The sequence below is a fragment of the Hippocampus comes genome, unplaced genomic scaffold (genome assembly GCF_001891065.2).
Source record: "Hippocampus comes isolate QL1 unplaced genomic scaffold, H_comes_QL1_v1.1 scaffold84, whole genome shotgun sequence".
NCBI classification, from domain to species: Eukaryota; Metazoa; Chordata; class Actinopteri; order Syngnathiformes; family Syngnathidae; genus Hippocampus; species Hippocampus comes.
Window position 1 is genome coordinate 531,558 of NW_017805144.1, and position 21,502 is coordinate 553,059.

Here is a 21,502-nt window from a genome sequence, read left to right on the forward strand (position 1 = left end):
TGCACGTTAGGGTGGTCCATTTTGGAAAAGTTTGTCGGATTCGTCGGGCCGGGTCGGAAATCTTGTCGATACTATGACACAAGGATGTGTGCAAAATTTTATTCCGATCGGATAATTTTATCCCGTCCCGCAGAGCGACCAAATTTTCCCCTATGGAAAGAATGTTATGGGGCTGCATGGTAGTACGGTTTCTCCCGTACAGTAAGGATTTTGTTTTGCTCAGTTCGCACTTGCAATAATTCAAAGACGGAAGACAGGAACGCATGTATTGCAACAAAGGCAACCGTGGTTATCCTTCAACACTGGTGAGATTGTTGGTCCATGTTAACTGGTCCATCTGTCTATCTGTCCATCTGTCTATAATGTCCATCAACACTAGTGACACTGTTAGACCGCCAAAAAAACGAAATCCGCCGTGCGTGCCATCCCATGCCTACTTCGCGCACGGGTGCAACGCCCGGTGTCGCTCCACGACCTGCAGAAGGTGCTGTCGCTGTTCCTCGTCGCGCGTAATGGCGCCGCAGAACGCGCTGATGAGGGCGACGCCCCTCTCCGCAAAGTCGTTCACCACCCGTAGGTGACGAGCGCGCCGACGAGCCGTGGTGAGCTTCGGGCTGCCCAACAAGCCACACTTCGGTGGCTGAGCGTGAGCGTCTTGCAGTTGCAGCGGCCATGCTGAACGCAGGGACAGCCACGACTAACGCAATACGCAACGCTTCTCCTGGCCCAGCAGGAACTGCCGATCCTCGTGCTCTTTTTTTTTTTTTTTTTTCGATGTCGAAAAGCGTCCTCAGCTCAGCGTCCAGTAAGAATTCCGGCGATTCTCGACTTCAATTGAAAGATATTAGCTCGCCAGTAGGTGACCGTTGTGTGTTAGGCGTGCGTTTGAGTTTGTCTCCGGCTGCTGAGAGCAGCGATGGAATGGTTAGTTAGTCAGGAGGTGATCGTTCGGGCAACATTCAGCCCAGCCAGTGTCACGCATGGCAAAATACACGGTTAAAATACACATGTTCACCCTATTGAGACCAGTTGTTATGGTGGAAACTTTGGCCGCTTTGCGGGACGGGAAAATATCATCAGATCGGAATGAAATTTTGCACAGAACCTTGTACCATAGTATCGACAAGAATTCCGACCCGGCCCGACGAATCCGACAAACTTTTTTTTTTTGCCATGAAAATGTGGACCACCCTACTGGTCAGTCATAACCAAGTCTTGTTGCATGAACTGATAAGCCTTCTCAGATGAGAGGTGAAACGTCTTGACAACCAGAGCAGTCCAGTTGTGATCGATCCAATGCCCTCTGAAAGAAATGACCTGGATGAATGAGAATATCCACCAGCGTACATGTAATATTGGAATGAAAGTACATCTTTCTCACACCCACTGGTTACCAGTAAATGTCTGTACAATGTGACAAATTCTCGTAATTTTATGAGTACTTGTATATATTACTCCCCTTGATTTTGTATGGGGGCGGGGGGGAATGCATTTTATTCTCGAAATTACAATATGCATTTTGATTCCACAAAATGAAAAGGCAATGATTTGTGTATTGTGTCATCCTTGACTCTGATAAGATTTGCTGGCTTTTTGCTTCATTATAGGAATGAAGTCAATGAAGGAAAGACTTACATTGCCTGCTGCTGTTGCAGAAAATCAAGCAGGTAAAAAATATGAAGTGGACAAGACATTATCTTCTCCTTTGGCTCTGTTCTGTTATGTATTCAGAGATTTCATGAACCAAAGAGATAGATAAACCTCTTTCTCCTGCGCCCTTTTTATTTTCCATTTAAGATAATGCAGTCGTAAGCATCATTTGGGTGTAACTTCACACTGGACTAAAGCAAACACACAACTTGGCTTTTTTCCCCCTCCAACTAGTTCTGATTGAGCTGTAGGAAATTCCCTGCCATCCATGACTTAATATCTGAAATACAATTTAAAAGAGTATCAATAGGTCCTGTGTTGTCGGGAGGCACGGCAATATACATTTGTGTTATCATCAGCGTAGCTGTGGAAGCTGATGCCGTGTCTCCTGATGACATCCCCGAGGGGAAGCATGTAAATATTAAAAAGTATTGGGCCTAAAATTGAGCCTTGGGGAACCCTACATATAAACAATTGTACTGCTTGCAATTATTTACAATATACATATTTTCTTGTACACGTGGCACTTTTTTTCATAGTTGATCTGGTCCTCCAACTTACTAAGGTGTGACTTCTCTATATTAAAATTAGAGCTCAGACTCATACCCAAAACCCTGTTCTGATTTAATTTGAAATTTCCACTTGTCACTAATGAAAAGTTATTATTCTTCGTTTAAAATAGCTTACATTAGGTAGAATCCCATGTTGCATTGTGGCTAAAGGTAGAAAGAATGGTCGATATAGAATAAGGATGGATGGATGTTTATTTTTATCATTTTGCTTGTCACTGGTGCACATCTGTATTGAATAATGCTGAGTGTGTTTCCCAATATTTTGATGTCATGATGAGCTAATCAAGCCCCTACTCCCGATGTCCTGAATATTTTGTCCAGACATTGTATGCTAGCCATCTAAGTTTGTGTTGTGGTAGTGTGGTCATCTTTGAGGGGCGTGAATTTTGGGGCCTTTATGCTGATAAGGTTGATTACCCCTGAAGGCCGAGTCGAATGTGGTTTTCCTTGTTAAATAATGCTTCATTATATTTGTTTTGTCAACAGAAGAGGGCAGTGCAGTATCAAAGAGCACACCCAAGCAAATTCGCATCAAAACTCTGGAGGAAATAAGAATGGAAAAAGCAGCCAAGTCTCGTAGCCAGAAGGACTGTCTTCCTCCTATGAATACAGAAAACACTGTCACAAAGACAGCACCCATCCAGACACCCAAGGCTGTAAAGCGAACAAGTTATACCAATGATCACTCTATTGACCACAACAAACCCCCCAATGAAATACTCCACGCAAAGAAAAGAAAAGAGGATCAGCAGGAGCAGAACCTCAGTCATAAGAATTTGAAACCAACAGCTGACAAAGTCCCTGGTAAATATCAGCCAGATCCAGTGGTGCCATTCCCTGATTCCCCAAAAGTAGGGGAGGTTAGAGTGAAGACCTTGGAGGAAATCCTCAAGGAGAAGGCAGCCCGAATTCAGTCTGATGAAGTCAAGAGTCCAAACACAGAAGAGAATGGTGCTAAGAAGCCACGGTTGCAGCAAAATGATAAGCTGACCTGTCACGGTAAGATATTTTACAATGTAGACTACACAATAAACACATGTAGTCATTTTACTTTTCATGCATCCTGCCTAATATTTAAAGGCAGCTTGTTGGACTTGTGGTTAGGAGCTCCACCTCAGCGTTCTAAGGTTGGGATTTTGAACCCAGCCTTCCAGTGTGGGCATTCTTTTTCTACTTGGGCTTCCACCCACACTCCAAAAACATGTAAATTAGGCAAATTGAAGACCTCACATTTTAAATATGAATGTGACTGTGACTGGTTGCTGGACTCCAATGTAAGATGCGGTGAAAAAGGGTTTGCCCCCTTCCTGATTTCGGTGTTCTTTGCATTCTTATCAAACACCAAGATTTCAGGTCTTCAAACCAATTTTAATATCACACAGAGACAACCCAAGGAAATACAAAATGTTGTTTCTAAATGCCATTTTAATGTACAGTGGTACCTCTACTTACGAACGTCTCTTCATATGAAATTTTCAAGTTACGAAATGTCTCAACAGGAAAATATTGCTACGATACGAAAGGTAAAACTACATTATGGGTTGCAACTTGCAGCTCCGAGTTTCCTGAACGCAACATACTGCTCTGCCATTGGCTATTACCGAGCATCATCCTGGCATCCCATTGGCTAAGAGGGACCTCTACCGTGCGTGTGTATGTGTGTCAATAGATAAATATGTCTCTGCAGTTTCCTCGTCATAGTTTTACGTAAATGTGAATCCCCAGCAAAAGTGTTCACCAGACGATCGCTCATTCTGCAGATGTTTGCCTGGGACATTTTTGAAGGATTGTTAAAAGCCGACAAAAGCAGATGTCCTTTGCTCAGTTCTTTACAAAACGCCAGGCAAAACCCACTTTTGAGAGCGAACATGAACTTAAAGAGCGCAAAAAAACAATGAGGAAGCAGTTGAAAGTTAAATGAAAATTTTTAACCGTTTAATTTTTTTTTTTTTTAAGCCATTTAGAGGTGGCAAAGACCCCAGAAATCAGGGATGGGGAAAATACTAGTTAACAAGGCTGTATGCGCCCTATGATTGGCTAGTGACCAGATCTATTTTTCTGTCAAAGTTTGCTGGGATTTGCTCCAGCTCACTCACAGCCCTTGTAAGGAGAAGTATAGTAAAGGGACAGATGTATGTGTTTTAAAAAAAAATATATAGTCACATCACAAGACATATTTGTGGAATTCTGCAGGTGACATCACGGCAGAGAAGAATGTTGAGGGGACTAAAAGGACGTGGAAAGCTCCTGAGGTTAGACCTGTGACCACCTGTATTGTTGTGTTTTGATTCATTGCCATTTTTTTGTAACTGTAATTTTGTCATGCCTTTCCAGACAACCTCCATGATTGTCAAAGTCAAAACATTTGAGGAGATTATGCGTGAAAAACATCTGCGCAAACAGGAAATGGCTGGGCAAGCTTCTATCAGCCAGCAGGCCTTTGATGCATCATCTTCACCAAAACCATTAGTTCGTAGTACGCTGAAGAAGAAGATTCTTCCACCACCAGAGTCTTCATCACCTATCTGTAGCACTCCAGATAGGAGCAATGCCCCACCTGCCAAAAATATTCGTCTTCGCAAGCTGAAAACTGTCAAATCTGAGACTGAGTGCCCTCCAAACATCTCTACTCCGGCTCCCATCACAGCTGTGAACTCAGTTCTAGTGAGGAGTTTCACCCCATCGCAGGAAGACACTCTCTTACTAAGTCCGGACAGCTCCACCAAGATCCAGTCTAAAAACACAAAAAGCTTAATTTCACCATCTTCAGCCAAGCAGACAACTCCAGAGAGACTCCGTGCAGCAGTAGAGAGTCCAACTACTGATAGAACTCATACCACAGACAGAAAAGGTACATTGCACTTGCATTTGTTATCATTATTTACGTTGCTTATTCATGTACATGGTTACAGGAAACGCAGACCTTTTTGACATTCTTTACATTAAAGTGTCACCGTTTTCACGGGAGAACCTGATATCAGCATTTGATCAAAGTCTCAAAAACATATATGAACGCCTTGAGTAAAGTTAAATGGGTAGTTTTCAGAAATTAAAAAAAAACACTGTCATGTCAAAACTGTTTATATGAACAGCGTAGAATATTTTACAATTATCCTTTGAAAAATTGTTCCTCTCTAGCCCCATTGTGTGCCTGTAATTTTATTAGCTTCTCAGAGATTGCAGAGACAGAAGTCGTGACCCAGGGATGTGGTCAATCATTTGCTGTGCATGCAGCATCATAGGGGCACACTAAGTCACCTTTTTTGGATTTATAATTGATTGTACATTTCCCAAAATACCACATCAAACATTTTTTTGTTTTGCAGGGCTCCATGAATAAGTCACACGAGCAATATAACAGCCGTGGCTAAGATTGGCTTGTTCACTGCGCGTGATTTTACAATGCACGTGTAGTGCATGTTAGTGAAGGGGCATGGGTTTAGTCAGAGACTCATGGGGAAGAGGGCGGAGTGAAATGGGACTACGTTTGAAATGAGGCGACGTTCAAATCTTGTTCAAAGTTAGACAATTGCAAGCTCCCCTTATAAGTGAAATATAAAAATGTAGATGAAATACCCTTATTTGATTTGCATTGTGTGTCTTTTCCAGTGCGGCCCAAACTGAATGTGAAGCCGTCTGTCATGAAGCCTGCCTTGCAAGTGAATACAGCCCAGAAGCGGAAGAGAGCAGTGCGGTCTGCTGTAGCTGCTGTTAAACCTCTGAACAGCGCCTCCATAGTTTTAGAGGAATCACAACAGGAGACTGACAGTAAGGAGGAGGTAAGCAGTGTCGGGAAAGTTCATTTTCTCCGCCATGTCGTTCAAAATTCAGTTCACAATTTTTTTAATGAATTTGTACATCTCATGGTCCATTCAAAAAAAAAAACAAAACTAAGATCTTCACCCCATACGAAAAAGAATATATGACAAGGAGACACTACCCTCAAAGTACTTGCTTTTCCCCCGTTGCCAGACATTCAGTCCACATTAGTACAAGTAAACAGCTGCAATGTTCACCCCACACTCTCATGTGGAAAAACTTGTTGCTTGAATGTTTTTGGGTTTTTTTTAATGAGGAAGTAAAACAAAAACAGGACTGTAGTGTTTAATGTGCAAGCACAAATATAATCTAAGGTAAGACCCAGAGTGAGGGAGGAAATGAGCTGTCTCTCTCTCACACACACACACACACACACACCAGCCTACTGTAAAAAAAATACACACACCGTTGTTTTACACTTCCATTCCCAACTGTTTGCGAATTATTACAGAACATATTTTCTCTGACCTTGGCTGATATTTACTGCATTGAAGGTGCTGCACCCTCGAGTTTCCTGTAGTCCAAGCACATTGTTGGAACACAAACGCAGCTCAAGTGAGGAGCCACAGATCATCCATCTTTCAAAATGCAGTCCAAGCCAAGAACCCAAGATGGATGTCAGTCTTGCTACTACCATGGAGGCCTGTTCTGCCTCCCGAAGGTACTAGTTCATTGAGATCTTGCAAAACTGAAAATTGTTGTGTCTCCAAAAGCACTGCTATTCATAAAATTAAAAGCTGGTATTATACCTTTAGACTGCTATCATATGCCAACATCAACACACCACCTCCCCAAATTCATGGTCAAACGCTAATGCAATGTGCTAAAAAGTCACTAATGTAATTATGCTGTCATTAAACTAGAATAGCATGAACACATTGCCAATGCCAGCTGTGCCCATGAAATTATGTGGTTGTGCCGAGTCGCCTGACTTGATTACTAACAACTGCGGTTTTGTCATCTTCCCAAATTGCATTTCAAAGGCCTAAGTCAGGGGATCTCAAACACAGGTCCTCAAGGGCCGCTTTCTTGCTTGTTTTCCATCTCTCCCGGCTGCAACACACCTGATTCAAATGATCAGCTCATCAGCAGCCTCTGTAGGCGCCTGATAATACTATACATTTCCCAAAAAATTGACCTGTCAACTGTTAAAATTGACCATTGAAAATGTTCCGCCTGCGTGAGCATCAAGTATAATTGCATATTAACATGGTATTAGCCCTTCAACATCAGATTTTTTTTTTTCTCGAACACAGCTATGAGCCGTTGCTGGCTGGCATTGTTTCTTATTTTGTATACCTGGATGGCTCCACCAATATTGTTTTGGAACTATGGTGAATGACACGTCTGGATGCCACTCTGCTAACATTACATACAGCATGGGAAACATGGAAGTGATCACAGCTAGGCAGGTTTTACTCTATGTGGGTGGGTAAAAAACATGACTGACATGTATACGTATGTGGGTGATCCCACGTGTTTACAACAAACAGACAGATTCGAACATTAAACTACCGTATTTTTCGCACTATAAGGCAGACCTAAAAGGATTCATTTTTCTCAAAAGCCGACAGTCCACTTTACAATCCAATGCGCTTTATATATGGATCAATATTCAGGTTTCTTGGACGTAGTATTTTAAATGTTCTGTACAGCGCTTTATTACAGCTGCAGCGGTTGTGAAAGCGCTATATAAATAGTCGTATTATATTCCCTTTATGGTAGCGCCATCTGGTGGATGCATAACACAACCCCAGCCAGCTTCTATTCCATGTGCCTTATCATGCGGTTTGCCCCTATATGTGAAAACAGTTTTAAAATTGGCCATTCATTGAAGTTGCCCCTTATACTATGAAGTGCCTTATAGTGCGGAAACTATCGTACATTTTTTACATTTACATTTGACTTAAAATGAAAAACAATAGTCTTAAAGGAACATTGTCATCACCTTCCGTAGACATGGAATTACTATCGGTGCATGTAAACTGGGACTTTACAGACAATTGTGAAAAAAGTGGAGAATAATGATTGAAAATATGATTATTTTGTGCTTGTAAATGTCAGTGTTTTGTACACACAAAAGAAATTCTAACGAGTGTATCTCTCCATTAGCTCTGTCCTGAAGACCACTCCTCAAAGTAAATCACGGAGACAAAGTGTGGTCGGGTCACGCAACTCAACATCGGCTGCAGATGACTTCGAAGAGCTCATCAACGAATTCACAGAGGATCATCTCGATGGAGATGTGGACCCTGGCATTGGGGAGGATGATCTACTGCAGGAACTGTCAGACATGATTGGCAGCTGAGGCAATTTTTTCATTAAAGCAAATATCCTAGCCCAGTGCAATCAACAACACCAACATTGTTCAGGTTTACTCAGTGCATTTTTGCTTAAGACCCCTTTACTAAGGATTTATGTTTGTTGTCTTTTTCTGGAATCTTATCCGAAATCAGCATCAACAATACCTGGTAGATTTTAAGTGTTGGAAAAGGCAAACGTGATCAGAGACAAATTGTGTATACTGTGTATGCACTGGGAAAATCTAAATGTATATACATATTAAAAAAAAAAAAAATCCGCTGCTCCTATTGCTTTTAGTTTCTAGCAAACATTGTCACTTTTACTTTCATAGTGACTTTTTTTTAAAAAACTGAATGTCAATTTGATGTCAGTTTTATTTTAATGTTGTAGATCCCATGGAGATCATCATCCTCCTGTGACTTGTTTTTTCTTAATTGTTGTACAGTATATTGTTTATTTCTTAAACCACTACTAGATTTATTCAGTGGGCTTCAATTGAAACGATTAATGGTGACACCTCAGGTAAAGATTTTGTTCGTATACATCTCTAAAAAATATTTAAGCAATAGTCTTTTGTTTTCTTTGAATGCATTGTTTTGAAACGTTGAATGACCAGTGATCACTAACAACTTATCCACGAGTTCACTGTCAAAAGTAATTTCTCCACATGACTGTAAATAAAAAAATGCTTCTATTTAACAAGCTGACTTCTTCGTCACTATTAAGCAAACAATAACAAACCATCTTGTACATTGGGGTTCACCCCAGTGAATGAGATGGGAGCATCCTTTTTTACCTTTGGGTGTCGGGTGTGGTTTCACATTGTTGTTTGTGCCTCTGCACCAAACAGCAGTTCAGAGTATCCACCTTTTTGGCAGAACGTGGAGAGGGGCGCTCGAGAGCGCTCCCGATGGGGAGTCCATCGTTCTGCTGGGAGACTTCAATGTTCAAATGGGCAATAACAGTAAGACCTGGAGGATCAGGACCCAAATTGTATTCTATTAATGAACTTCTGTGTTTGTCACGGAGTGTCCATAATGTTCAGACATAGTGGTATGTCTGCATATGTACGTACCCTAGGCCGCAGTTCGATGATCGATTTAGAGGCTGTGTCAATCGGATTTGCGTTCGCGTGTTTTTTTTGGGTTGAGGTCACCAAGGAGGTTAAAATGTTCCTTGATGGCAAGGCCCTTGGCGTGGATGAGATCCTCATTGAGTTCCCGAAGCCTCTGGATGTTGTGAGCTGTCGTATTTGACACGTCTTTGCATGGATGTTGTGGACAGTGCCTCTGGATTGACAGACTGGGGTGATGGTCCCGATTTTTCAGAAGCGGGAACATGGTGTGTTCCACCTACAGGGTGATCACACTCCTCAGCCTTTCTAGTAATGTATATTCGGGAGTGTTGGAGAGGAGGGGAAGTCAAATCTCGGATTCAGAAAGAGCAGTGTGTTTTTCCATGCTAGCTACACCCTACACTTGGCCCTCAAGGGTACACAAAGTTCACCCAATCAGTCTACATGTGTTGTGGAATTGCAGAAGACATTGACCTTGTCTCTCGGGGGTTCTGGAAGTATCCTTTGGAAGTTTGTGCATGTAGACCTGGCCTACTGCATTGTATACATGTAAATTGAGAGGTTCGTAGTTTTGTAGTGGATAGCTTTACTTTAAAAATGGGCAAAAGGAGAGATGGAATCCTTTGAAGGCAGTTTTTTATTTTCCCAACGTCTGCACCTCCGAACGAACGAACAAGAACACACCTTCCCGGAAACACCAAACACTTCCTGGTTTCCTTAACCAATCATATAATATCAACATAAACTTGTTTAAGCAATTATTAAACGAAATATAACCTAGGTAACTGTCACACAAAAGAACATAATACTCAAATATAAAATGAAAACAATTATTTAACATAAGCTTACATTCTTCCCCCTCCCACCAGAGAAATGTCCTCATTTCTACTTTGATCACTTAACTGTAGAATCCAGGTTACAACAAATTAACAACATTGCACAGGGGGGTAAAAAAAAAGGGCATCAGGAACATACAATCAAATCAGAACTAAGTCTTTGAAACAAGACGAAAGCTTAACTTCACTGCGGCCTGGGCGTGTGATGGAATTGGAACTTAAGGCCATTGCTGCAGGCATTTGGTCCGCAACAGCAGATCTTTTGGATTGATGAGGTTGCAGTCACTGTCTTCCTAGGTGCTCTCTGATGTGGAGCAGGATTGCGTCGAGCATCACATGGCACAAACTTCTTGCACCACTCACGAATATCTCGAGACATGAATGGCCAGTAGCACAGGACCTGAGTACGCTGCAGAAGCTTCTCTGCTGACAAATGGCCTGCCACGGGATTACCATGGAGCAGCTTGAAGACATCTTCCTGTAACTCTTGGGGTATGATAACCTGGTAGACAGCTGACTTGGATTTCGGGTTATGGATTTTCCGACAGAGTAGCTCTTGGTGAAAGGTGAGCCTTCTGTATTCGTGCCAAAGTGACTTCTCTGCAGCGGGTCTGTTCTTCATCCTCCAGTGAGGGGGTTTGTAGCCTTTGGTTTTCCAACTCATGACCTCTGCCAGGATCGGGTCATGCTCCTGTTTCTCCTGCAGTTCTAATCCACTGGTGGAAAGCTGGAAAGCAGGTGAGGAGGATCCTTGGGACTGTTTTGGAACCGGCTGATGGGGTTCTGGTTTGGGATGATAATCAGTGGTCCACACATAGTTGGGTATGCTGTGGTTCACCTTAATGGGCCTTGTAGCGACATGAGAAGGCAGCCTGACATCAGGAGTGGTGTCAGTGGTGTCAGATGGACTTGGCACTTCTGAACGCCTTGGCAATGAGTCTGCATTCTGACACTGATGTTCTTCTCTGCGGATCACAGTCCAGTCGAATGGATCCTGTGATGTATTATCAGCAGCATGATGGTGTCTTGTATCCTCCTGAGAGTTCCCGCTGCATCTACTTGGGGAATGGCGGTGGTGGCGGTCATCATCAGAGATCCAACTCTGTAGGTTATTCATTTTAAGTGTCAGTTGTTCGATGGCTTTTAGAAGTTTATCAGAAGCAGCATCAGGACATGTCATTGACACCTGCTCCTTAGTCTGCATAGGTGGGTATGAAGCATGAAGGTTCAGTGCTGTACGTGCTCTTTCACAGCGTCCAGCAACAACGAGGGCTTCAGCAAGGTCTGTCGCGCCCATCTCGTGGATCTTTACTTGCAGGGCAGGGTCCAAACCAGCCACGAAGCGACGAAACTTCTCTCCTTCCTGCGCTACACGGCCGTAGTCAGGGAAGGCTTCCATAACGAGGCGCGTGATGTCAGCACTGTACACCTCAAGGCTCTCATCGGGCTTGCGGGGACGAGCATTGACATGGGTTTGGAAAAATGTCAGGGAGTGGTTAAGACCAAAAACATCCTGGAGTCTCTTCTTGACAGCCCGGTAGTCCTCCTTGACTGTGGGGGAAAGGCTATCCCAGTCCAGAAATGCAGCCTCAGCTAAACTTGTTGGTTAAACTGAAGCCAGCACAGATGACAGGTCAGCGGATGGTTGGTTGTACATGGCTTGCACATATAAAAGTGTTGTAAATTAAACAAAGCCTGTCTGGGGACAATTTTACTGAAAGAGGACAATACTTTAATTAAATAGCCTATAAAGTGCTGTAAATGTAACAACTGGGGACACCTTTGATTGAAGAGGAAGAAAAAAAACAAAAACTTATGTGCATGCATGTTGAAGTCTGGATAGACTGAACTAGGATTTTATAAGCGCCTTTCAAAACACCCAAGGACACTTTACAATCAGGAACAAGAACAATAAAACACAGTGCGGGTGAGCAGTGGCAGCCAAACGCGCCAGCGTTCGCTCAACCCGGAAGTCAGAAATACAGTACTGTACTGTATTACATGCATATACCTTAGAGTGCTGTAACAAAGCCCGTCTAGGGATCCTTTTACTATAATAAAGATACGGGTAACTATAACAAAATTTAACACTTGTGTGAACCCAAATGAAAAGATGAAAAAATGGGGAGAAGTGCAAAACAATCAGGCATTCTTATTTTTTTTATTATTGTTCAGTTTGGTGTTCACGTTTGTGTGTGACAGACGCATGGGACAATTAGGAAAAATACTGAGCAAACCGTGAGTCGCTGATAGTGTAGTCGGACACTCCTGACTTGTGTGCGGGCAGCGTGGAATCGGTTCCCTCTTCGTGATGGTGTGAATGTGGGTGTGTATGGTTGTTTGTCACGATATGTGCCCTGTGACTGACTAGTAACCAGTTCAGGGTGTCTCCCGCCTCCTGCTCAAAGACAGCTGGGATAGGCTCCAGCAATTCCCACGACCCTGTGCAGGATAGCGGTGTTGAAAATGGATGGATGGCTGGATGGATCGATGGAACAAACCGCATCCCGTATTGTTTCAATACGGGACACAACATTTAATTCCCAATTAAAAGCCGATTCCGTATTTTACGGGACGGGTGACAACCTTATGTACGCCAATGTATGGACCACTTGCCGTCCCGTCAGATGGAATGCACTAATGACTTTGCCCCTCCACTTGCCTTCCCGCGAGATGGAATGCACTAATGACTTTGCCCCTCCTAGCTTACCATCGCCATGGGCACGGAGCTCAATGGTGGGGCGTGTCTTATCCACTCATGTCTGTGATTGAACCACGTTCGTGTACTGAACCATATGCATTTATTTTTCTAGCTATCTGTCTCGCTATCTATCCATCTAGATGGCTGGCTGGCTGGTTATCAAAATATTAAGTCCATGAACTTAAGGCTGACGCCAGCAGGCTTTTACTTCCGGTGCTGTGTTTGCAAGGCTTCAAAATTGTGCTCCTATTTTCTGTCTTCAGTGCTTTTATTTTATTAGATCCCTGGAAATGTTGATCATAGCTTTTCATTTTTGTTTGTATTTTTTATGTATGCTGTTGACAGAAAAAAAAGTTAAATGTTAACAACAACAAAAAGAGGGGTGGGGGTTCACTTCCGGTTCAGCAGACGTAAACAGAGAGGCGCTCCTCAACGGAGAGCTGGAGACAACATGACCAAGCTGGAGCTGTTGAACGTGTTTCTGAACGACAGAATGACAGCGGCTGCTGAGGAGATTTTCCGAGCCGTCAAAGACACCTTTGTTGAATATCAGAGTGAAATTCACCGCTCTAAAGAAGAAAACGAGCGTCTGAAACGGCTACTCAATGTCGCCGTCCAACGACTATTGCTGCAACCAGGACCAGGTAAGGACGAAAGGTGTCCGCTGTTTTTGACGTATCACGTCACATCGCATGTGATGTTTTATTTTATCTTATTTCATTTGGCGAGGGTATCCGAGATTCAGCCCCTGCTCAAACGTTTAGCAATTACACTGAAACAGTAAAAAAATAAACAAATACTGTACATTACTATAAACTCAAATCGGTTTCATCAGTCCACAGGTTTTCTCTTAACAAACACAACGAGAGGCTGATACTGATGAAAATACAAATCTTTATTACAAAGAAAACAAGTAGAATGTGGACATAGCAATGTGCAAAAACGCAGAATAGGGTAACCGTATCGATGAAGACCTATCATGCATAAAAAAATAGTTGATGTCTGGTTAATTATAATCTTCACAGCAAACAGTAGTAATGATGACTAAAAAGGATAATCACATCAATACATACACTCAAAACCAACAAGGTCGGATAACGAAGCGCGTCTCAAATAATACATTCCAATATTTCACCTTGCCTCTGATGTGCTGTCCAACTCACCAATCAAAATAAAACTTTACTTAAAAAAATAATAATGCAATTAACCATTACAAATGACTATAGGAGAAAAAAAGGAACACAAAGGCTAATCAAATCTAGTCATGGGGGGGGGGGGGGGGGGGCGCTGTGACATACTATACTTGAAAAACACATTCGGCAAGTTGCAGAATGTTTTACTCAAAACTGTCAACAGAACTGGCTAGACCAGGGGTGTCAAACTCATTTCACATGGTGGGCCAAATACGGCCTCGGTAGATGTCAAGTGGGCCGGACCATTAAAATGATACCATACTTTGCTATAAATAACAAAAACAACATGTCTTCCCTTTGTTTTAGTATAAAGAAGCACAAGAACATGAGGAAAATGTTGAAATTTAATGAACATATCTTTTACAAAACAGTTCAGGAAGCACCTTACATTTCCTTCGACAAATGTGCAATTTACATTTATCATTCACAAATATGCATTGCAACTGATCCCACTGATTGTACAAACTTTAACAAGTAATTGGTATTGAAAAATATAGTAATGCACTTTAAGATTAAACGAGATTTATAAAGAAAGGACGTTTTAAACCATTTACACGTGCATATAAAATCTAAATGTAATCGCTGCCTACACCTTACAAGCTAAGGAGAGTGCTATTAAATGTGTAAATGTGAGAGTGCGATTGATAGCGTCTGCTGTCATGGGTCTGTCTCAGTGACGGACTGAGGCTGCTGTTGTCTTCTTCTCTGATCAAAACAGTGTCCCCTTGCGGATACTCAATGAATTGCACCTTATTAAAAAATATTAATTCTGTGTCTTTTATGCATTTTTTTCACTTTTAAATTATCCTGCGGGCCTGATTGAACCTCCTTGCGGGCCGTATGTTTGACACCACTGGGCTAGACCTTTTAAAAATTCACCCTCAAGGTTCATACCTTGCTTCTAAGGGGATAACAGATGACGGTAAGCTCAAATAACACATGTTGTTATTTGATGACACAAAAGGTGGCATTTAACTTTGTATGACATTGCCGGAGGTAGAAAAGAGGGTTCACGTCATAGTGCCTTTATACAACATCCTCCAAACTACTGCTTACTGAGTGATCTCTGAGGAAACCACTGCATTAACCAACTTAACTGTGCATTTCATACACTCATGCTACCCATCCAAAACAATCCCTCGTATCTGCACCCATCGCACATCTGAGTTAATCACCAGACCCTGGAAGGGAGAAAGAGGGACAGCGCCACTTCCATGTCACCTTTAAAGTTTTTTTCTTTGGTCCTCAATGTCCTACAGCTCTCAAAATATTCCCCCAGTGGTCACCTCTATGAAATTTCACCACTGCCAGTCCGGCCTCAACCGTGTTTCAAGTGTTGAATAGTTTGCATTGTGGTTCTCCCATGAATTCGTAAGTAGCGTAGCAAATGTTTCAAGGTCAAGTCTCAAGTAAATTTGGCCAACCATCTTTTAAGTAATACTTTGGGCTAAAACCATTTCAAGCATACTTTCGTTAGTTTTTTTAACACAACCCACCATGGTTCATAGTTAGACCCATAGCAACGCGCTTAACAATGAAAATGCTTTTTGTTCGGCAATCCCCGGCGAGTGACGTCATTTACCGAATGCCGAGTTGTCAGTTAGCCACTGCATTGTTGATTGTCCCCTGAACTGCTCTTTGCCATTGTCATTGAGTTATTTGGCAAAATGCACTGTTCACATTCAGGCAAACAGTTGTTTGAGTGGCCAAAAGAAAAAAAATAGGGGACGTCAATGGACCAGAAAATTTGAACTATAGTTTCATTTTCGGATACAAGCGGCTGAAATGAGTTTTCTCCGCAGGGTGTCCGGGCTCTCCCTTAGAGATAAGGTGAGAAGCTCGGTCATCCGGGAGGGGCTCAGAGTAGAGCCGCTTCTCCTCCACATCGAGAGGAGCCAGATGAGGTGGCTCGGGCATCTAATTAGGATGCCTCCTGGACGCCTCCCTGGTGAGGTGTTCCGGGCATGTCCCACTGGCAGGAGACCCCGGGGACGACCCAGGACACGCTGGAGAGACTATGTCACCCAGCTGGCCTGGGAACGCCTCGGGATCCGCCAGGAAGAGCTCGAAGAAGTGGCTGGGGAGAGGGAAGTCTGGGCTTCCCTGCTAAAGCTGCTGCCCCCGCGACCCGGCCCCGGATGAGCGGTAGAAGATGGATGGATGGATGGATGGATTTAATTTCACACCAGTATTGATGAAAATTCTTTGTTGAGAGGCATGGAGAAGGTCCCTGTTTTCTCCACTGTTTTGCTTATGATAAAGGATTTGCCAAAGAGGTAGGGGTGATCATCAATGAATAACTGTTGTTGTTGAAAACATTCGATGTGAGGCAATTTCGGGATACCAAATTAGTCAAAATAAATCTTAGGCAATGATGATGATGGTTAAAAGAAATCGGCCAGTAAAATTAAATACAGAATTTTCATTTTGAAGGTGTAAACAAGAATTTCGCTATTTGGGAATTGTTGTCACTCACCATCCTATGCAATTGTTCAATGATGTTAAGTTGACTACACAAATAAGAAGTGACCTGGCACGCTGGGAGGTCGTACCTCTTTCTTTGTTTGTCAGCGTGGAGACAGAAAAATGAACGTCCTCCCAAGACTCCTCTTTTTAGTTCAGTTTTTACCCATAAGAGTACCAGTTTCCTTTTCTAAGAGTCTGAATAACTTGATTTCTAAAGTCATCTGGCAAAATAAAAGACCTAGAATACGACTTCAAATTTTGACTACGGCAAAGGAGCTGTGGGTTGACCTGACCGAAAACATTATTATTGGGCTGTCCAGTTGACCGCAATTGTGTCTTGGCTTTGTAAAGATGAGGAAACAGGGTGGTTTAATATTGAGCAAAACGCAAGAAAGGGGACCACATGGGCAGTATTGCCTTTTACGGATCTTATATCGGTCAGCCGGCTCAAAATTGAGAATGAATGGATTAAACATACTCTTCAAGTGCGGGCCACCGTAAAAAACAGACCAGGGGGCCCAGAAACAATCTCAAGATGTATGCTGATCATGGGTCACCCAGAATCCCCCCCCCCCCCCCCTCCTTCAGATTCCAAAAATGGGCCATTAGGGGGCTTACCTTGAGATTCCAAAAATGGGCCATAATCAACTGGATGTTTGACGGCAGCATCATCAAATTGTTCGAACAACTAAAACAACAGGATGGACTTGAATCAAATGATCCAGCTATACAGATACCTCCAAATAAAACACTATTATCAGTCTCATCTAGAGAGAGCGAGTGTAAGTAGAAACCCCAACAGAGTGGACGAATATTTCATTTCTGTGGTAGAGATCGAGGGTCCAAACCATCGTTCTCAGTTTTCAAAAAGGTTCTTTCACGATACTTTATGAAACGCACTAAATCCATCCATCCATCCATTTTCCGATCCACTTATCCTCACAAGGATCGCGGGGGTGCTGGAGCCTATCCCAGCTGTCTTTGGGCAGCAGGCGGAGGACACCATGAACCGGTTGCCAGCCAATCGCAGGGCACACAGAGACGAACAACCATTTGCGCTCACACACCTAGGGACAATTTAGAGTGTTCAATCAGCCTGCCATGCATGTCTTTGGAATGTGGGCGGAAACTGGAGTACCTGGAGAAAACCCACGCAGGCCCGGGGAGAACATGCAAACTCCATACAGGGAGGTCGGAGCTGGAATTGAACTCGGTACCTCTGCACTGTGAGGTCAACGCGCTAGCCACTGGACTACCGGGCCGCCCGAAATGCACTAAATATCAAGGAAAAGTGGGAATTGGAACTGAATGCTGTAATTCAAGATGAGGTGTGGGATGAGGTGTGTAAGGACAATCACAGAGGATTAAAGAGTCAATTATGGAGAGATTTTGAGTGGAAATAGAGGTATTTTAACACTCCATAAAAGATTGCAATGTTTGTTAAGACACCCTTAAGTGATATATATATATATATTATATATTATACCGAAATGATAGAGTTGTCTGTACCTTTACAGAAGCCTGTGCTGTCCAGTCCCAAGAGGACAATCACAGAGGATTAAAGAGTCAATTATGGAGAGATTTTGAGTGGAAATAGAGGTATTTTAACACTCCATAAAAGATTGCAATGTTTGTTAAGACACCCTTAAGTGATATATATATATTATATATTATACCGAAATGATAGAGTTGTCTGTACCTTTACAGAAGCCTGTGGTGTCCAGTCCCAAGATCATCACGTCTCTGACTCTGCAAGGGGAACCAGTGTGCAACCACAAGTGAAAAAAGAGCCCAACCTTGGAGACGTTCACAGAGAGTGTATACATGATGGAAGAGACCCCGAAAAACATTGCGGTCAATTTGAGACACAACTTAAGTCACATTCGATGTTAGTTCAAACGGTGTGTAGTCGAGATACTGTCTCACCTCCTTTGCCATCCCGGGAGACAAAGACAGACTGGGACAGTGAGGGACACTTTGCAGCCAGCAGCTCATCATCCACTCACACTGTCCCTTCAGACGGCAAAGACACTCACAGTGATCCTTGTGGTACTGCTGGAAATAGCCACAAAACCACCCAGAAAGATCTCTCAGGATCGGTTGGACAGCAGGTGAAAGGACCACATTACATCAATCGAAAGCAAAGTGTCAACCTACTGCAGCTAAAACACATGAAATCCCTCAAGTCGGCCCCTTCGCGTAACTCTCACGCGACCATCCAGAGGTGGCACAGCTGTAAAGAGTGTGGAAAAGGCTTCAGCTTTGCTTGCCAGTTGGAGGTCCACATGCGTTGGCACACCAAGGAGAAGCCGTATTGCTGCACGGTGTGCCGAAAGAGCTTCACTACGGTCAGCATGCTCAAGAGACATCATCGAATCCACACTGGAGAGAAGCCCTTTCGCTGCCATGTGTGTGGCAAATGCTTCAATCAGTCTGCACACCTTAACACCCATTTTCGTCTCCACACTCGAGAACGAGCCAGCTGGAACCGAGCGCAATTTCCAAGGAACCCTCAGTGGACTGGAAACTAAATGAAATTTATGCTTCTCAGCACACCGTGTACAAAGAGCCTCTTCATCACTGTTTTCGGGTTCTCTGTGTGAAGAAAACATGTTGTGTGGTGCATTGTTTTTCTTTCAGGTCTTTTTTTCCTTTTTTTTTAAACTTTTTAAAAAAGTCCTTTTTGTGCAGCACGCATCCTGCAATTACAGCTTATTATTGCAAGAAAGGTCATGAATGTTTGGTGTATTCCACTGATTTTTTTTTAAAAATCATTCCATGTAAAAAAAAAAGACAAAGAATATAGTAATAGTGAGCCAAATTAAACAAATCTGATGTCATGATCAGCTGTAAACCAGAATCCATGGTATTGTTTATGTATATTAAACAGTGTATACTCAAAAACTGTGTGTGTGTGTGTGTGTGTGTGTGTGTGTGTGTGTGTGTGTGTGAGAGAGAGAGAGAGAGAGAGAGAGAGAGAGAGAGAGAGAGAGAGAGAGAGAGAGAGAGAGAGAGAGAGAGAGAGTTGTGCACAGATTTATCCAGTGTCCTCTCTTTAAAACATGCATGATATGTAGTTTGAAGGTTAACCTGTCCTCTATTCAGAGGCCTTTTAGTGGCGATGCATTCAGCAGCATGCATCTAAAGAAGGTTCTGTCCAAATTTTTCTCAAAACAGGACTGGTTGTCCAGGCCAGACTGTTTTTCCCTGTAGCTCCCCGAACAAGATCACGTGGTGATGTTGCAAATGCAATCTTGATGTTTACTTCCAAATATGGAAGACTATTGTTAGATTAGGACCCAAAAAGAAAAACGTAATACCGAGTTAGCAGTACAGTTCAGATCAGCTCCAGCTGCAATTGCCTTCATTTACAATTTCAAAAATGGTAAACATATCTGTATGCAGGGAGGCTGTAAGGGGGGGAAAATTAATGATTTTTGGGGCTAATGATTGAAAGCGTTCCAGTAAAATGGTATTTTAAATTTGTGGCTATGCGGTGACAGGCCCCAAGGTGTTATTTTTTTTCACTGGACCATTTGGTAACCCATGACTGGAACTAGTACCTGTCGGTCTGGGTGCTACTTTATGAGCAAGGCACATAACTTCCAAGTCACTAATTTACAGGCATTTGTGCACTCCCTGGCGGCCCGGTGGGCAAGTGGTTAGCGCGTGGACCGCCAAAACCAGTTCACAAAGGATGCCCTCCTGTTGGCTGCATTTGCCTGCAGCCGGTCATGCTCATCTCTGACTAGATTTTATTGCTTTATTGATAAAGGTAAACACTTTCCTACATCTATGGAGTGGTAGGTGTATTAACCCCTTCATGCCCCCTGTAACCTGATAACATAAGCCGTCCACTGTAGTGACCGCTGTCCCTGAAAGGGTTAATAGATGAGAAGTTTAGTTGGAAGTCACACACTAAACAAACATGATAAGTATTTCTGTCTTTTAATTTATTTATTTTTTCAGAGCATATTTGTCAGCCCCCCCCCCACACACACAACCGCCACCCTGTCGATTATCTTCTAAAAGTATATTATATGATTATGTGATTGAGAATCGTGATATTACGTGTCAAGCTGTGAGCGATGAGCATTTGTTTACTCAATTAGAACAGGTGGAAATATGCCCGACTGCAGCCAATCAGAGTCCAGCTTTACCTTCTAAATTTGATTTGCACGTTGAAGTAAAAGGCAGTCCAGTGGACCAGTGGGTAGGGCGTCGACCTCACAGTGCAGAGGTACCGGATTAAATTCCAGCTCAGGCCTCCCTGTGTGGAGTTTGCATGTTCTCCCCCGGATTGCGTGGGTTTTCTCCGGGTACTCCGGTTTCCTCCCACATTCCAAAAACATGCATGGCAGGCTGACTGAACACTCTAAATTGTCCCGAGGTGTGAGTGTGAGCGTGGATGGTTGTTCGTCTGTGTGTGCCCTGCGATTGGCTGGCAACTCTTTCAGGATGCCCCCCACCTGCTGCCCGAAGATAGCTGGGATAGGCTCCAGCACGCCCCGACTCGTGAGGATATAGCGGTTCGGAAAATGGATGGAGGGATGGATGAATTTAGCAGTTTGGCCGACAGCTTGGGTGTATAATTTGAAACAATTCATACAGCAGTAGGCCTGCTACAACATGATTCCTTTCGTCCTTTTTTTTAGGCAAAAGAAAAATTAAAAAAAAAATAAAATTTAACCACCACTTTTACCCTTAATTCGCCCAGTTTCAGCAATCAATATTTTGGACACAAGTGCACTCATTTGGACAGTCGCGCAAATCAGCACCAACGAATTTGGCACAGCGTCAGCAACTGTCCGTCGTGTGTGTTATTCGAATAATAAAAAGTACAGTATAGTGTGGTATTAGCTAGCAAACCTCATCATTTTTGACCC

The 21,502-nt window shown here is 43.0% G+C and overlaps 2 protein-coding genes across 7 annotated transcripts in view; both read left to right on the forward strand.

The window, feature by feature from the left end:
* Positions 1-9,044, forward strand: part of zc3h11a (zinc finger CCCH-type containing 11A) — a 31,808-nt gene extending 22,764 nt beyond the window's left edge. For 5 of the 6 annotated variants that reach the window (XM_019867649.1, XM_019867651.1, XM_019867650.1 and 2 more), the window contains 7 exons: positions 1,608-1,667; positions 2,709-3,221; positions 4,416-4,474; positions 4,557-5,073; positions 5,832-6,001; positions 6,536-6,702; positions 8,154-9,044. In XM_019867649.1, coding sequence (XP_019723208.1) covers positions 1,608-1,667; positions 2,709-3,221; positions 4,416-4,474; positions 4,557-5,073; positions 5,832-6,001; positions 6,536-6,702; positions 8,154-8,349 — 1,682 coding nt within the window. In that variant the 3' untranslated portion in view covers positions 8,350-9,044. The remainder of the gene's footprint in view (positions 1-1,607; positions 1,668-2,708; positions 3,222-4,415; positions 4,475-4,556; positions 5,074-5,831; positions 6,002-6,535; positions 6,703-8,153) is intronic. The other variant, XM_019867652.1, reaches the window with a different exon arrangement.
* A 4,290-nt stretch (positions 9,045-13,334) lies between these two features.
* LOC109514506 (zinc finger protein 227-like) lies at positions 13,335-19,520 on the forward strand. The gene is made up of 2 exons (XM_019867655.1): positions 13,335-13,601; positions 18,324-19,520. The coding sequence occupies exons 1-2, from the start codon at positions 13,409-13,411 to the stop codon at positions 19,145-19,147; spliced, it is 1,017 nt and encodes a 338-aa protein (XP_019723214.1). The 5' UTR covers positions 13,335-13,408; the 3' UTR covers positions 19,148-19,520.
* Positions 19,521-21,502: the final 1,982 nt, after the last annotated feature.